Source organism: Coregonus lavaretus (genome assembly GCF_964263955.1).
Source record: "Coregonus lavaretus genome assembly, chromosome: 10".
Lineage (NCBI taxonomy): Eukaryota > Metazoa > Chordata > Actinopteri > Salmoniformes > Salmonidae > Coregonus > Coregonus lavaretus.
Window position 1 is genome coordinate 44,992,141 of NC_139997.1, and position 18,665 is coordinate 45,010,805.

The window sequence follows — 18,665 nt, forward strand, 5'->3', positions numbered from 1 at the left end:
TTGCTAGCTAGCCAACTATGGCTAATTTACGGTCACGTCAAACAGTGCAGCCAGAATAACAACAAAGTAGCTGCATTTGCATTTGTTTAAGCTGTTTTCTAGTAACATTTATTTTGATACATCCATAACAATGAGCTAATGATGCACGATTTTACCTGGCATAGAAAATGTGCTCTCTCATCAGGACACTGTTGTTCAAAGGAGCTAGCCAACAATACAGCTAACACAATCACTTCAAACTGAAGCTGGAAAGACTGTAAACTAGCTGCACTTCGTTTCATTTTACCAGTTTTCTTTTGACATTTCTTTGTATATATACATAAAAATGATGCTGATTCATGATTTCGACTGGCTGAGAAAATCTTCCTGCCTGTCTGTCTCATCCCGACCCCTAGAAGTTCATTACTATGGGACAACTGGAGATCGTATTTCAATGCTGAAACAATGTTGCAAATGTCAGGGAGACAGACAGCAAGGTTTATACAAATCTCCGCTTTTGAAAACCAATTGCTACTCTAAAAGAAATGGGAGATAATGTGATCTATGCTTTTATAGTTGAGATCAAGTTTATAAATTGTCTGGCTGGGCTGATGAGACAGTGGATTGCACAGTGAGATAGAACAGAGTAAATAGGCATTTCAAGGTCAGCTTTAACCGGTGGTAACTTGTGGAATAGAAACCGTCTGGAATGCGGTTTTAACCAATCAGCGTCCAGGATTAGACCCACCCATTGTATAAAGGCCTACACAACATAAACAACAGTAGAAAATGTATTGTTTTAAGAACGTAAGGAAAATGTTAACATTATTATGTACAAATATAACGCTGCTTTGATAATGTTTGCTTTTCTCCCTCCTTTCAATTTTTGTCAGTCAACTTTCTGCCCACTTGTCCTCGCTGTCTGAGCTGTCGCTATCTGATTGACAGGCGACACAGTGGGCAGGTTCCGAACTCGGCGGTGACGCGCACTGCGCAGCAATAACACATGCAGCGGTGCCCACAGGGGAGGACCTCAGAAGCTCTCAAGGATTGACACACAACGCAATCTTCAGCCAAGTCACACTCTACAGTGTAGGATAGATAAACAGCAAGAAAAAACAAGACAGAAGTTGCCAAGAGAACTACATGGTAAATAGACAACAGTACCTTTAAAGAACAAGGTCAACAGAAATCCATATTATTCTGAACATTGAAATGAAACTGTATTATAACCATATACATTTTATTGCTTCACACTCCCCAGCCTAAATGACTTTAAGAATGCAGTTGGTTACTAACCTGGAGAAGAGTGCATCTGTTTGGTAGTGATAGGGTCAGTAGGGAGCCTGTTGCCCCAAGGGGTGCAACAGGGATGACCCTTGTTCACACACATGCAGCTGTCCTCATAAGACACAGAGGGAGGAGGAGGGACAGGGCAGGACCTCCGCATATGAAATATTTGTTTCTTCTTTGATCCTGAGGGATGGGAGAATAACATAAAGCACTGATCAGTTAAGGAGTATTGTGATACAATCTGGTGCAAAATAGATTTTTACATTTGATCAACCAAGAAATTCACCAAATGCCTCACCCAATAAGAGCACAGCTCTGGTCTGCCCGTAGACATCTATAACAGCCCAGAGGGGGCTTCTCACATCCACCCCCTTCAGGAGCAGGTACTTCACACGGTTTGGCCCCTCGTACACCAGCACCCCTTGAGGGGTCACCCAGAAGCGGAGCTCTGCCCCTGGCATGTTGAGGCTGGAGGGCACGGGGGCTGCCCAGTACCCGTAGGTGGTGGCGAGGTCAGGGATGGCCATGGCAGGGGGGAAGAGTGGCCCACAGGAGGAGGGGGGAATGGAAGTGAAGCCCAGCCGCAAAGCTCCATTCCAGTGCTGGTCACAAAGCTCCACCCGCAGATGTATCTTCTCCTGGATCCTGACTGGACGACTGCTGAATGTCAGACCATTCTGGAAGGTCTCCCTGGCCCTCTCCACATACCTACCTCCCAGACCCAGACACACCTGGGTCCCTAATACCCCTGTATGGAAGGACAGGGGCCCCAGACAGTGACGCCCATGGGTTGGACAAAACTCTAAAGGGAGGGAGGAAAATTATTTCCTTTAGAAAACTTTAAGATAACAGAGGTTTAAACATTCTCGCAGACAAGTCAAGACAAGTGTGAAGATCAAGTTTATGGGTTTCTTGTGCTTAATACCTTTATCACATTTAATACACTTTATTCTTTATTTTATGGTCTTGACTACACTGAAGCCACAATGTCCTTGAGTTTATGGTTTTATACCGAAGAGCTCACTGATCCTTTAGTTTCATTATCACTTGCTAAATTCCAAACGTTATATCAATGATTCACTTGTAGAAAAAAGAAGGAAGGGAAGCACTGCTTAGGTACACGATAGTAGGCTTTTGTAGACAGAAGGGGTACATTTGTCATCAAAAATAGAGGACCAAGGCACTCTTCATATAATTAATTAAAATGCCTTTATTTTTATGACATGTTCAATGGAAACAAAGATTAAAACCTCTGACGATAATATAATAAGATATAATAACACAATGTCCTCTTTTGAACAGCATTTTCCAATCAACCCTGATTTGAAGAGGGAATGGTTACAGAATTCATTGGACAACACCTAGTAAGCAATACTATACACATTAGAAAGTGAAATAGATATGTTATCAAAAAGGCAAATCAAGGCTAGAAGCATCAGAGCCCCTAGAAAATTAGTTCTAACCTTGAATATGACTGGGCAAAGTGGTGAGAATAGGAGAGCCATCTTTTTTATAGTACATTAGATCACATCAAACATGGACCACAGCAGTTTAAACATAGCAGAGGGCAAGAATGCAATATGTCTACTAGTAGATGACAGCAAAGGGACCTCTCACGACCCTACAGGAAAAGTGATAAATCAATATCTTCATTTAAACCAGGGTACTTAGTGGCCTGTAGTTTGTAAATCCAAAAATGTTCCCTTTATTGTAGCTGTTTAAGACAGTCCCCTTTTCTAATTGAGGCCAGAACATGTTCAATACCCATAGCTTGTAGGGAGGCAGGATTGCCATGGTGTAAGGACTTGTAATGCTTTGCCGTGGGGTAGTCTTTGTTGACTACCGGTATTGCGTACTTGTGTTCCGCTAAGCGGTCTTGAAGGCGTTTCTTTGTGATTATTTACATTATTGTATGCAAACCATTTCTAGGAAACATCCTCCTGGTAACCTGCTGCACATGATTAAGAAGGTCCCGTGGGAAGAAAGTTTTCTATAGGCCTAATGAAATTGATGTTATAATTAGTGTACTGCATATTATGACTCCACAAACATTCCGATGTCTGCGCTTGTATGGTATTACCTGGATGCATTTCACAGCAGCTTTCATTAAATAATTTGGTCTCTTATTATTACTTTTGCAGATTTAGAATTGGATGTTCATTTTATACCTGCACTATCTACACACACACAACAATGGGAATCTATGTATTGTTGTTAACCTCATCTCACATAGATTACCATTTCATTTTAGAATAGCAATTTTTGTTTGTTTGTTTTTACTAATGATGTGTATATACCCTAGATCACTGACACGGAGCTTTAGAAGCCACCGAGCAACCATTTTAGTACTCCTCCTCCATTGTAAACATTTTTATTTTGGAAGCTATTAAAATGGATTCAATAATGACCTACACACGTTGTTTTTAAAAAGTATATTCTATTGCAGACACCTTAATGCTTATGTTTAAATTATATTATATATATTGGGGCGGCAGGTAGCTTAGTGGTTAAGAGCGTTGTGCCAGTAACCGAAAGGTCGCTGGTTCTAATCCCCGAGCCGACTAGGTGAAAAATCTGTCGATGTGCCCTTGAGCAAGGCACTTAACCCTAATTGCTCATGTAAGGCGCTCTGGATAAGAGCGTCTGCTAAAATGTAAATGTAAAATATTGTTATTATGGCTTAGGATAAATAGACTCGTTCAAAAAGAAACTACACCGAGAATGTTTACAGCATAGATATTAAACTGATATATTGTCTATGGTTTATACACCGGGCATCATAAACATCACATGGAGTTCCTGTATCCCTGCAGTTTTACTCTCTAGAACACATGCAGATTAGTTAACTTAGTCCTTTTTGTGCAAAACAGTAGATATATTGTTGAAAAATAAAATAGTTGTACTTTCAAAAAAAAAGAAATCTGTACATGTGTTATATCTGTCTATACATATGTTGATGAACACATCCAAATGTGAATAATATGAATATTGATCCTACTGTTCTTATTCTCCATGGAGTCTTCAGACAGGACTGGTACAGTAGCAGGGCAGCAGTGATGTTGGCTTGTCTTAGTGTGACAGGTGTTTATAGTTTTGTTTTGAGACGGAAAAACCTCTTCAGTTTAAGGTTGGGGGAGTGGCATGAAAACAGAGCCTCACCTACCCACTCTTCTCCGCCCCCAACCCCTCCTCTATCATGTTTGGTTTTTGCTCAGCAAAATTACTTTGCAAAATGTCTGCTATTACTGTTTTATATTATTTCTGCAATGAAGAAGAGGAGTTGTATCATGGATTTGTAAGGGATCGGGGGTTGGCTGGGTCTAGACAGAGTCTGACACTTCCCCGATCTACTGAGAGGGGGAGTCATCAGACTCTATCTGGTTCACCTGAGTTCTGAGCACACCTGTCCGTAATTAGGGTAGGATATAAGGTGTGCTCAGAAGTTCAGTCGGTGCGAGGTATTGTTCCTTTGTGACTTGCTAAGCGTTTTGTTCCGAGAGAGAGAGAGAGTGTGTTGTTTTGATTACCCGTGTATCCGACCTGCGCCTTGTTGTTTGACTCCCCGAATTGCTTAATCCTCTGCTTGTCTACCCCAGTGATTACCGTCCTCTGATCCTGTGCCTGTGCCCTCGACTACGACTAAGCCCGCTCCCTTGGTACCTCTGCCTGTCTATGCCTGGCCCGGTTTTGACCACAGCCCGCCCGACCACGATTAAGCTATTCCCTTGTCTGTACTCTAATAAAGCATCGCTATTCTGCGATTGGATCTTACCACTCTGTCCGAGTATTCATTATAGGATTGATGTTTATGAGTACAGTGGCTTGCGGAAGTATTCACCCCCTTGGCATTTTTCCTATTTTGTTGCCTTACAACCTGGAATTAAAATTGATTTTTGTGGGGTTTGTATCATTTCATTTACACAACATGCCTACCACTTTGAAGATGCAAAATATTTTTGGGGTGAAACAAACAAGAAATAAGACAAAAAAACTGAAAACTTGAGCGTGCATAACTATTCACCCCCCCAAAGTCAATACTTTGTAGAGCCACCTTTTGCAGCAATTACAGCTGCAAGTCTCTTGGGGTATGTCTCTATAAGGTTGGCACATCTAACCACTGGGATTATTGCCCATTCTTCAGGCAAAACTGCTCCAGCTCCCTCACGTTGGATGGGTTCCGCTGGTGTACAGCAATACATATGCACGCACCACTTTTCCGTTATTTTTTTCATTCCACTTCACCAATTTTGACTATTTTGTGTATGTCCATTACATGAAATCCAAATAAAAATCTATTTAAATTACAGGTTGTAATGCAACAAAATAGGAAAAACGCCAAGGGGGGTGAATACTTTTGCAAGGCACTGTACCACAATAATCATGATGTATGTTTTTGACAATTCCTGACAGACTTTTTTTATTCACTAGTTTTATCTTAATGTATACAGCATTTAGATAAAATGGGGCGATACAGAATTTAAATGGAGCTGTGAAGGGCCATTATGATGTGTTTGCTGTGTTCTGTGCTCTGACCTGAGACAGAGGCAATACAGACAGCACAGTCAAACACACCAGAACAACCTTCAGTGGCTATCAAATCTTGAACCTGTCTTCAGATGAAAGAGCCAAGCTTGTTCACACACTAAACATGACACGCAACCAGGTAAAGGTACTGTACTGTAGATAGCATCAACACTTACACAGAGTCATTAATGAATGATAGTCAAACATCCTACTGGGTACAGAAGTAATTTCAACGTCAAGTTGAAATGACCTGGAAACAATGTTGATTCAACCAGTCTTTGCCCAGTAGGATCCTTTCAGTTTCAAATTTACTCAGTATGACTGTCTAACACAAACAACAGTGCCAATAGATAGATCCATAAAACATCAGCTGACTTTAGTGATATGAAATCATGAGTACTGATTTCCTGTAAACTGAGACGGCTTCAGTTCAAGTAAATCTGTTTGCTGCATGGCCCCACATAACTTAGTCTGTCACACTTACACTCATTTTATCCCCATAAATAGTTACAGAGCCTCTGGAAACTGGTTTGTTGCATGGCCCCTTGAGAAACTGTAAAAAAAAAAAAAAAAAAAAGAGGTGGGAAGGAATACAGTGTTGGGGGTGCTACAGGCTATACTGGGTGGGGGTCGGGATGTGCGGGCGGCTCGGACTGGCTGAGTGGTCTGGCCGATCTACTGGTCACTCTTTATTCAAAACAAAGGATCTTTGTGGCGGGTGGATGGGTTGGGCGACACGGATGGCTCAGGCCGGCGGCACGTCTTGGACCCTGCCATTTTTTGCCAGCGTCATATGGAAGCATTGGGATATGCGTGCACATGGAGTTGTGTGAGGGAGGGGCGGACATGTGTCTAGGCGGGTGGGCGTGTGTATGCTTGTCCGCGCGCATGGTCACTTCCTACCCTAACCACGCACAGTTCGCCACTGAGTGTGTTGTTGACTAAACATGTTTTACTAGCCTGAGTTATAATACTCTTCAATTTTACAAAAATTCTAATTATTTGTGTGATTGGTGTAGGCTTACCTTCCCTGGGGGCTTCCGATTTGAGATCGGATCCGAACGTACCTGCACTACATCCTCTGTTCTGTCTCCCTGTCTGGTTGCTTCTACCTCAGAGCTCCCACCCTCATCAGACTGTGAGGCTGTCTGAGACTCCGGCCCATTCATCATCCATGATGGATACTACGGCTGGCTCGGGTCCATCGGCCCCACCGCCCTTCGGCCCTCGAGGGGTTTGCGAAACCCCTCGAGGCGAAAGAACGGCAGGACCTCCTCAGCCATTGCACCAGCTGTCGTCATCGGCAGTTCTATGGTAAGAAACATCATGGTTCCTGGGGCAAAAACCCTCTGCTATCCTGGAGCACGAGTACAGGACATTACAAGGCTGCTTCCGACCGTTCTATGACAGCTGCCGGGAGCTGACACTGTTGTAGTCCATGTGGGGTCAAACAACATTAGGAGGGCTAGCTCGGAACGTCTGAAAATTGATTTTAAAGAACTGATTCTAGCTCTGAAAGATTCCAAAAAGCAGCCAAGTCTGGTACCGTCGTTCGGCCGCGGGTGTGAAAGATTCAGCAGGCTACTGGCATTACACATCTGGCTAAAATATTACTGTAGCTCTGCTGGAATCACTTTTATAGATAACCTTGAAACAGAAGATGCTCTACAGGAATGACGGAGTCCATCCAAATAATCTTGGCTCCTGGATTTAAAGGCTGCGTTGAGACAATGACTTATCAATGACCCAAGCCCAGCTGCAAATGTACATTGTCCCAGGGGTGTTGGCAGACACAATGTAAGTAACTTAATTTATGTCCCTCTAACTGCCCTGAATGCCTCTATTGATCCTAGAGCTATTGTATGCAGTAATCATGTGCCTATGAACCAGAGTTATACTGTAAGCACTGAGGCGGTGTGCCCTTGTAGGAAGTCCACTGTGTGCAGCTCACCCTGCACTATCAGCTCAAACATAAATAACATGAGCATGTCTACTTCTGCTAAGCCTCCCAGTAAAGCAATGAAAACAATCAAGCATCCCAGAAAAGTGCTAAAAAATTGCCCACATGTACATATGTAGCCTGAGAAACAAGGTTCATAAAATCAATAACTTGCTAATAACAGATGACATTCATATTCTGATATCTCTGAAACTCACTTAGATAATACCTTTGATGATACAGTGGCAGCAATACATGGTTATAACATCTACAGAAGACACAGAAATGCCAATGGGGACGGTGTTGATCACATCTTTACTAATGCTGCCGAAATTCGCTTTAAAGCAGTATCCAAATCCATCGGAAGTAGTGATCACAATATAGGCTGGGCCTAATATAGTGTATAAGAGGTCATACAATAAGTTTTGTAGGGATTCCTATGTTGATTATGTTAATATTATTTGCTGGTCTGTGGTGTGTAATGAGGAGCAACCAGACACTGCTCTTGACACATTTATGAAGTTGCTTATTCCAGTTACTAATAAGCATGCACCCATTAAGAAAATGACTGTAACAACTGTTAAATCCCCTTGGATTGATGAGAAATTTAAAAAGTGTATGGTTGAGAGCAGTGGCGGCTCCTGAAAAAATTCTCAGGGGGGGCAATTTTTCTGATGATTTAGGTGACCTACACACATTTTAAAAAAGATATGTCCAGCAACAACATGAAGACAGGGGCAGCATATAAGTCAATACTGATATACACATTACTTGCTTCAAAAAGGCCTCATGGTTGAATTGGAAATATGTGCACCTGAGCATAATTCACAACAAGCAAGCAGGAGCTTTTGATAGAGGCTACTGAAAACATTGATGCAAGTTATTGGTAATAAGAACTTTTTATAGACTTCCATATTCTGCCCTCTTGTATAGATTTGTGAAAATGAACAGTGATAGACATTTTGCCTGAAAACAGAATTTGAAAATAATTTATAGAAAGGGTAAACACAGCTATCTGTATGGCTTTGTAAAAATGAACAACCATATTCTGGCCAATTGTATAGATTTGTAAATATGAACAACCATATTCTGGCCAATTGTATAGATTTGTAAAAATGAACATGAACAGATTTTTTTTTTTTTTTTACTTTTTTTAAAATGAAAAATAACTATTTTAAACAACATCAACTGTGAACTGATTTGGGCGTGTGTGTGTTAAAGAGACAGACAGGGAGGGACAAAGAGAGAGAGAGGCTACATTACTTGTACTGAAACTGTTCTAGCTTGCTGCATGATCAAATTCAGCTGATGCGCATAGCAATGCATGTAATGGGCATTCTTGAAATGCTCACGCACCTTTTACTGCACACCAGCCTTCTCTCCCCTCATCACACTGGCTCCATCGTAAGCTTGCGCAATGAGTTTGACTTTCTCGTCGTCGGCAAAAAGACCGTTCAGTCTCTCCAAAAGCACACTGGCGATTGAGACTGAGGTTGATTCCGAGATGGGAAGGAACTCAAAAAAGCGCTCCTGCACTTTGTGGTTGCTATCTATGTACCTCAGCACAAGCACCAGCTGTGTCTGTGTAGAAACGTCCGTGTCTCGTCAGCTTGGATAGCTACGAAGTTCGCCGACTTCACCTCCTCCACAATATGTTCCCTCATGACCGCTAGCATACACTCCAGTAGCTCGTTTTGAATGGTCTTTGATGTTCCCTTGAAAACTTTAGCATTTTTAAGATGGTCATCAAACACCTCATCTAATTGTGCCACAAAGTTGACAAGTCCAAGAAAAATACCAGGGTTGGTGGAGCCCTCAGTTTCATCTTTGCCTCGCAAAGCTAGCCATCTTGACAGTTGTACGTGAATTGATTGACGCTGCTACCCGCTCTTTTCTTAGTTATGTTCATGGTTACTTATGTTACGTATGACGAAAGCGCGTAAGTGCAAGCCCTCCCGGAACCCATAGAGATTGTATTGAAAGCTCTGATATTTGGAGAAAAAAAAATATTTTACATGATAGTCTATGAGAGACTCCTGGGCGATTTTCAACCTGACTGAAATCGCCCCAAAAGGGGCGGGGCCATTTGAAGCACGACTTTAGCCTGATTGGACATTTAGTGGCAGATCAGACATCTAGATTAGAACACTGATAACTACTGTTGCCGTGAAATAATTGATTAGAAAAAAAATCCCTTCCTTTTCCCGTTTGGCAGTGCGTCGCCCATATCGCCCTAATGAACACACCGCCCCTGGTTGAGAGGGATGAGGCAAAAGGAATGGCAAATAAGTCTGGCTGCACAACTGATTGGCAAACATACTGCAAATTGAGAAATCATGTGACTAAACTGAATAAAAAGAAGAAGAAACTATACTATGACACAAAGATAAATGACATATATAATGACAGCACCTTAAATGACATTTTGGGCAAAAAGGCAAACTCAGCTCCATCATTAATTGAATCAGATGGCTCATTCATCACAAAACACACTGATATTGCCAACTTCTTTAATGATATTTTCATTAGCAAGATTAGCAAACTTAGGCATGACATGCCAGCAACAAACGCAGAGACTACACAACCAAGTATAACTGACCAAATTATGAAAGACAGGCATTGTAATTTTGAATTCCGTAAAGTGAGTGTGGTAGAGATGAAAAAAGTATTGTTGTCTATCAACAATGACAACTTTAATGGAAAATTACTGAGGATAATAAAGGGCGATATTGCCACTCCTATTTGCCATATCTTCAATCTAAGCCTACTAGAAAGTGTGTGCATCAGGCCTGGAGGGAGCAAAAGTCATTCCACTACCCAAGAATAGTAATGCCGCCTTTACTGGCTCAAATAGCCGACCAATCAGCCTGTTACCAACCCTTAGTAAACTTTTGGAAAAAATGGTGTTTGACCAGATACAATGCTATTTTACAGTAAACAAATTGACAACAGACTTTCAGCACGCTTATAGGGAAGGACATTCAACACGCACAGCACTTATACAAATGACTGATGATTGGCTAAGAGAAATTGATTGTGGGAGCTGTCTTGTTAGACTTCAGTGCAGCTTTTGGCATTATCAATCATAATTTTCTGCTGGAAAAACGTATGTGTTATGGCTTTACACCCCCCTGCTATATTGTGGATAAAGAGTTACCTGTCAGAATACAGAGGGTGTTCTTTAATGGAAGCCTTTCCAACATAATCCAGGTAGAATCAGGAATTCCCCAGGCCAGATGTCTAGGCGCCTTACCTTTTCAATCTTTGAGTAAAGCCAGTGTGTCTATGTATGCGGATGACAACACTGTACACATAAGCTACTACAGCGACTGAAATGACTGCAACACTTAACAAAGAGCTGCAGTTAGATTCAGAATGGGTGGCAAGGAATAAGTTAGTCCTAAATATTTCAAAAACTAAAATCTTCGTATTTGGGAAACCCTAAAACCTAAACCTCAACTAAATCTTGTAATGAATAATGTGGAAATTGAGCAAGTTGAGGTGACTAAACTGCTTGGAGTAACCCTGGACTGTAAACTGTCATGGTCAAAACATGTTGATACAACAGTAACTAAGATGGGGAGAAGTCTGTCTATAATAAAGCGCTGCTCTGCCTTCTAAACAACGCTATCCTATAGGCCCTAGTTTTGTCGCACCTGGACTACTGTTCAGTCGTGTGGTCAGGTATCACAAAGAGGGACCTAGGAAAATTACAATTGGTTCAGAACAGGACAGCACAGCTGGCCCTTAAATGTACACGGAGAGCTAACATTAATAATATGCATGTCAATCTCTCATGGCTCAAAGAGGAGGAGAGATTGATTTCATCACTACTTGTTTTTGTAAGAAGTGTTGACAAGCTGAATGCCCCAAGCTTTCTGTTTAAACTACTAGCACACAGCTCAGATATCCATGCATACTCCACAAGACATGCCACAAGAGGTCTCTTCACAGTCCCCAAGTCCAGAACAGACTATGGGAGGTGCACAGTACTACATAGAGCCATGACTACATGGAACTCTATTCCACATCAAGTAACTGATGCAAGCAGTAAAATTAGATTTAAAAAACAGATACAAACACACCTTCTGGAACAGTGGGGACTGTGAAGAGACACACACACACAGGTACAGACACACGCATACGCACACACACTCTAGCATGCGCACTCTACACACATGTACTTTGTAATATTGTTGTATGGTGGTATTATACATTTTGTATTGTAGATATGTAGTGGTGTAATAATGTATATGATGTACTGTTTTATCTGTTATCTTTAAGTGCCTTAATACGTTTGGACCCCAGATAGAGTAATGGCGATCCCTAATGAATACAAATACATGGGCTCAGTATGCCCGAAGGTAATGTGGCTCCTTAGGTATCTGAACATCGTTTTGGTGGGCTATAGATCATTGTTTCCCAATGGGCACAAACTGGTGTATTGTGACGTGGAATCTACATGGAAAATACGTTGGATTTGAAAAAAGTCATTAAGGTAAACTGTTGTTTTGAGGATGAAATTTCAACCACAGGATTATGTCATCATGTTAACCAAATTTCAACATAGACAAACCTTGTATAAAATATGTTGCATTTGTACCTTTAAAAAAACATCAGATCGTCATATATATTTTTAAACAAATAGGCTGGGAAGCACCTCCTAACACATCCATGACCACATTTTAAGGTTACTGTATCTATAAATGTCTTCTTATGTAATCATATAAAGCGTGCATGTTCAAGATAGCATGCATAGGTCGTCTGAGGTCTGTGGATCGTTGCTGTCATAATTACTGTAATAATCTGTGCAGAATATCGAACGGCATTGATCACTTGCACTATGCACTTTAATTTCAACTGAAATCCAGGTAATTTTGTTCTGCTATTAGATGAAACACAGTGATAACACATTCATATTTTGTATAAATAAACAAAATATCAGACATTGTATTCCTATTTGAACTTAGCTGTGCCATTAAATGGTTGAAAGCGCAGTGATAGACATTTGTGTGACAACTAAACCAAAAATCTGAAGTTTTTCCATTGGAATTTGATTGTGTGTTTAGATGGTTGAAAGCGTAGTGGTAACACAATGGACATTCAACTAACTTTTGGCTGTCTTTTTGAGTGGGTGAATATAGGTTGTAATCTTATTGTCTCAACCAAATATTAACCAATTATCCAAGTTGAAATGACGTGGTGTGCGTTGTGAGTGGATCTCTATGTATTTAAAGGGACGCTGTTGTTATTGATATGTGACTTGGGTCTCTGCTCTCTACCCAGCATTGATGTTGTCTGATATGTTTGAAATGATCTTTCCAGCTAAAATAAAATATTATAAAAAAATAAAAAAACATTGAAAAAGATATTGAACCTTGAGAAAACCTTTCAACAAAATAAGTATCCTTCTTCAAATGAAAGACCCAAGCTGGTTTATACACTGACACAGCCAGGTGAAAGTACTGTACAATGCAACAACACTTACACAGAGTCATTCATTAATGTTATACAATGGGTGGGTCTAATCCTGGATGCTGATTGATTAAAACCACATTCCAGCCGGTGTCTATCCACAAGTTACCTCCGGCTAAAACTATGACGTTTACTCTGTTCCATCTCACTGCGCAATCCACTGTCTCATCAGCCCAGCCAGACAATTTATAAACTTGATCTCTACTGTAAAAAGCATCTAGACATTATCTCCCATTTCTTTTGAGTAGCAATTGGTTTTCAAAAGCAGAGATTTGTATACACCTTGCTGTCTGTCTTTCTGACATTTGCAACATTGTTTCAGTATTGAAATTCGATCTCCAGCTGTCCCATAGTAATGAACGTGTAGGGGTCAGGAGTCGGGATGAGACAGACAGGCAGGCAGCTTTTCTCAGCTAGTCAAAATCATGAATCAGCATAATTTTTATATACAATATATACAAAGAAATGTCAATAGAAAACTGGTCAAACGAAACGAAGTGCAGCTAGTTTGAGATTTTTCCAGCTTCAGTTTGAAGTGATTGTGTTAGATGTGTTGTTGGCTAACTCCTCTAAACAGTGTCCGGACGAGAGAGCACATTTTCTATTCCAGGTAAAATCGCGCATCATTAGCTCATTGTTATGGATGTTTCCAAATAAATGTCACTAGAAAACAGCTTAAACAAATGCAAACGCAGCTACTTTGTTGTTATTCTGGCTGCACTGTTTGATGTAACTGTAAATTAGCCGTAGTTGGCTAGCTAGCAAGCAAGGGATAAGAACATTGCCAGCCAGTATGGCAACAGAACATTTAGAACGAACAACTGGGTCACATTCATAGATACAGAACAAAAATAATTAACGACTGGGTTGCATATCTGGCAACCGAACCGATAGAACGAACGACCAGCTGGCTTGGGTAGCAGCCCTAGATTTGTGTCGGGACTATATTTTGTGGAATAATTAAATAGTATGAATAAGTTTATCAAAATGACGTTTTTAATGAAAATATGTAAATCATTATTTGAATATGTTGGTAACCCATTGCATAAAAGTGATAATGCCCTCGAAGCCGGTGTTTGGAGGATATATTGGCATGGTTTGCCTAACAACACCCATGCCAATATATCCTCCAAACACCGGCTTCTCTGGAATTATCACTTAAATAGTAAAACATCCGCTCAGCGTGACTGTCTGACGCAAACAACAACAGTGCCAATAGATACATCCATAAAACATCAGATTACTTTAGTGATATGAAATCATAAGTACTGATTTCTTGTATACTGAGACGGCTTTCTTTTTTTTTTTCACCTTTATTTAACCAGGTAAGCCAGTTGAGAACAAGTTCAAGTAATGTGTCTAGGTGGGTGGGCGTGTCTGCTTGTCTGCGCACATGGACATGGTTTCAGTATGCCCGATGGTAACGTGTCTCTTACAGTGGGGAAAAAAAGTATTTAGTCAGCCACCAATTGTGCAAGTTCTCCCACTTAAAAAGATGAGAGAGGCCTGTAATTTTCATCATAGGTACACGTCAACTATGACAGACAAAATGAGAAAATAAAATCCAGAAAATCACATTGTAGGATTTTTTATGAATTTATTTGCAAATTATGGTGGAAAATAAGTATTTGGTCAATAACTAAAGTTTCTCAATACTTTGTTATATACCCTTGGTTGGCAATGACACAGGTCAAACGTTTTCTGTAAGTCTTCACAAGGTTTTCACACACTGTTGCTGGTATTTTGGCCCATTTCTCCATGCAGATCTCCTCTAGAGCAGTGATGTTTTGGGGCTGTCGCTGGGCAACACGGACTTTCAACTCCCTCCAAAGATTTTCTATGGGGTTGAGATCTGGAGACTGGCTAGGCCACTCCAGGACCTTGAAATGCTTCTTACGAAGCCACTCCTTCGTTGCCCGGGCGGTGTGTTTCGGATCATTGTCATGCTGAAAGACCCAGCCACGTTTAATCTTCAATGCCCTTGCTGATGGAAGGAGGTTTTCACTCAAAATCTCACGGTACATGGCCCCATTCATTCTTTCCTTTACATGGATCAGTCGTCCTGGTCCCTTTGCAGAAAAACAGCCCCAAAGCATGATGTTTCCACCCCCAAAAAGTTATATTTTGGTTTCATCTGACCATATGACATTCTCCCAATCCTCTTCTGGATCATCCAAATGCACTCTAGCAAACTTCAGACGGGCCTGGACATGTACTGGCTTAAGCAGGGGGACACGTCTGGCACTGCAGGATTTGAGTCCCTGGCGGCGTAGTGTGTTACTGATGGTAGGCTTTGTTACTTTGGTCCCAGCTCTCTGCAGATCATTCACTAGGTCCCCCAGTGTGGTTCTGGGATTTTTGCTCACCGTTCTTGTGATCATTTTGACCCCACGGGGTGAGATCTTGCGTGGAGCCCCAGATCGAGGGAGATTATCAGTGGTCTTGTATGTCTTCCATTTCCTAATAATTGCTCCCACAGTTGATTTCTTCAAACCAAGCTGCTTACCTATTGAAGATTCAGTCTTCCCAGCCTGGTGCAGGTCTACAATTTTGTTTCTGGTGTCCTTTGACAGCTCTTTGGTCTTGGCCATAGTGGAGTTTGGAGTGTGACTGTTTGAGGTTGTGGACAGGTGTCTTATATACTGATAACAAGTTCAAACAGGTGCCATTAATACAGGTAACGAGTGGAGGACAGAGGAGCCTCTTAAAGAAGAAGTTACAGGTGTGTGAGAGCCAGAAATATTGCTTGTTTGTAGGTGACCAAATACTTATTTTCCACCATAATTTGCAAATAAATTCATAAAAAGTCCTACAATGTGATTTTCTGGAGAAAAAAAATCTCAATTTGTCTGTCATAGTTGACGTGTACGTATGATGAAAATGACAGGCCTCTCTCATCTTTTTAAGTGGGAGAACTTGCACAATTGGTGGCTGACTAAATACTTTTTTCCCCCACTGTAGGTATCTGAACATCGTTTTGGTATAGATATATATAATTGTTTGTGGGTGGATCTCTATGTATTTGAAGGGACGCTGTTGTTATGAATACTGTATGTGACTTGGGTCTCTGCGTATATGTCCAGGCGATGCTGTTGATTCATTGATTGTGAAGGGCGGTTTACAGAGTAGGATAGTTAGCCTACAATTATAGTTCATTTGTATTTGATTTTGAATCCTAACATTTTTTATCAAGCATTTTTTTATATTTTCATAATTAATAAGATGAAAATGTACCTTAAACTACAGATTATCTCACCACTGTGCGTTTCCATCTTCTCCTCTCTCTCCTTCATTCCTTTCTCAAGTGCACAGAGAGAGGGGCTGTCAACAGTTTAATTAAATATGTTTCGTTGTGAAAACGCACAGTAATGAATATAACTACTGTTCCCTGAAGGAGGGAATGAGGTATAACATACTATGGGGAGTCAACAACCAATCATATTCACCTGAAGCAAACTGAAACCACGGCCAACGGGCCAATGGATGCTGAGCCCGCCCTCGGAAGCCCCGCCTTCATAATACCGGGGCTTCCATCCATTTCCTCAATTCAGTACTGCTCTTCAGGGAGCCCAAATCCCCTGACGGCGTGGGGCCAGAATAGGTTATACCTCGTTCCGTCCTTCAGGGAACAGTGGTTATATTCATAACTGTACGTTTGTTTCAGTTGGTCACTCGGTATAACATACTATGGGGACATAAAATCACGCCACAAGCCGGCTCAGAGGGTACCAAACTGGGAGGCCCACGGCAGCCCATGCACACAGGTTCCACCGGCTCCAAAAAGGCCATGAGCATGGCAGTCTTGTAGGAAAGGACCTTCAGGTCCAGAGACTCCAATGGTTAAAACGGATGCTCACACAGAGCATCCAGGACCAAAGCCAGGTCCAAAGTCGGTGCCATAGGCTTAGACATTTGTCTGAGCCGACGCATGCCTTTCAGGAACCACACCACCAGAGGATGAGACCCCAGGGTAGAGCCGTCAATCCCTACATGACACGCCGAGATGGCTGCCATATCCAGTGCCTTTAGAAAGTATTCATACCACTTGACCTATTCTACATTTTGTTGTGTTACAGCCTGAATTCAAAATGGATTAAATGTTTATTTTTTTCTCACCCATCTACACACAATGCCCCATAATGACAAAGTGAAAACAAGTTTAGAAATTTTTGCTAATTTATTGAAAATGAAATAAATAAATATCTAATTTACATAAATATTCACACCCCTGAGTCAATACATATTAGAATCACCTTTGGCAGCGCTTACAGCTGTGAGTGGTTAAGAGATTTGCAGACCTGGCTTGTACAATATTTGCACCTTATTATTTTTTAAATTCCTCAAGCTCTGTCAAGTTGGTTGTTGATCATTGCTAGACACATTTTCAAGCCAATTTAAGTCAAAACTGTAACTAGGCCACTCAGGAACATTCAATGTCGTCTTGGCAAGCAACTCCAGTGTATATTTGGTGTTTTAGATTATTGTCCTGCTGAAAGGTGAATTTGTCTCCCAGCGTCAGTTGGAAAGTAGACTGAACCAGGCTTTCGTCTAGGATTTTGCCTGTGGTTAGCTCTATTTCTGGAAATCAAATTAACATAATAAAAAAATCCCCATCAAAATCCATCTGTTTAACAACTCACATAATAAGTTGCATGGACTCACTCTGTGTGCAATAATAGTGTTTAACATTATTTTTGAAAGACTACCTCATCTCTGTACCCCACACATACAATTATCTGTAAGGTCCCTCAGTCGAGCAGTGAATTTCAAACACAGATTCAACCACAAAGAGCAGGGAGGTTTCTCAATGTCTCGCAAAGAAGGGCACCTATTGGTAGATGAAAAAAAAAAGATAGATAGAGATTGACTATCCCTTTGAGCATGATGAGGTTATTTCGTTACACTTTGGATGGTGCGTCAATACACCCAGTCACTACAAAGATACACTCGTCATTCCTAACTCAGATGACGGAGAGAAAGGAAACCACTCAGGGATTTCACCATGAGGCCAATGGTGACTTTAAAACAGTTAGTTTAAGCAACTTTTTACTCCAAAACGTATTTTGCCTTCCCATAACAAAGGGGTTGAATTTTTATTGACTTAAGACATTTCAGCTTTTCATTTTTAAATAGTACAACAACAAAAAAAAACTATTTGAAATTATGGGGTATTGTGTGTAGGCCAGTGACACAAAATCTTAATTTAATCCATTTTAAATTCAGGCTGTAACACAACAAAATGTGGAAAAGGTAAAGGGGTGTGAATACTTTCTGAAGGCACTGTATATTTATATTCCAGACTCTGACATCGCTCGTTCAAGAGCTAGAAACTCTTTCGCTGCACCTGCGATAACATCTGCAAAATATGTGTAAGGACCAATCAAATTTGATTTGACACACTTTCACACTCACCATATACTCTGCTGCTACTGCTCCACATACACTGCTGCTAAAG

The 18,665-nt window shown here is 41.0% G+C and overlaps 1 protein-coding gene across 1 annotated transcript; it reads right to left on the bottom strand.

The window, feature by feature from the left end:
- Positions 1–912: 912 nt before the first annotated feature.
- LOC311136357 (E3 ubiquitin-protein ligase NEURL3-like) lies at positions 913–17,224 on the bottom strand (the record flags this gene model as incomplete). Its single annotated transcript, XM_084170464.1, has 4 exons — positions 913–1,064; positions 1,279–1,455; positions 1,571–2,074; positions 17,143–17,224. The coding sequence occupies 4 exons, from the start codon at positions 17,222–17,224 to the stop codon at positions 913–915; spliced, it is 915 nt and encodes a 304-aa protein (XP_084026590.1).
- Positions 17,225–18,665: the final 1,441 nt, after the last annotated feature.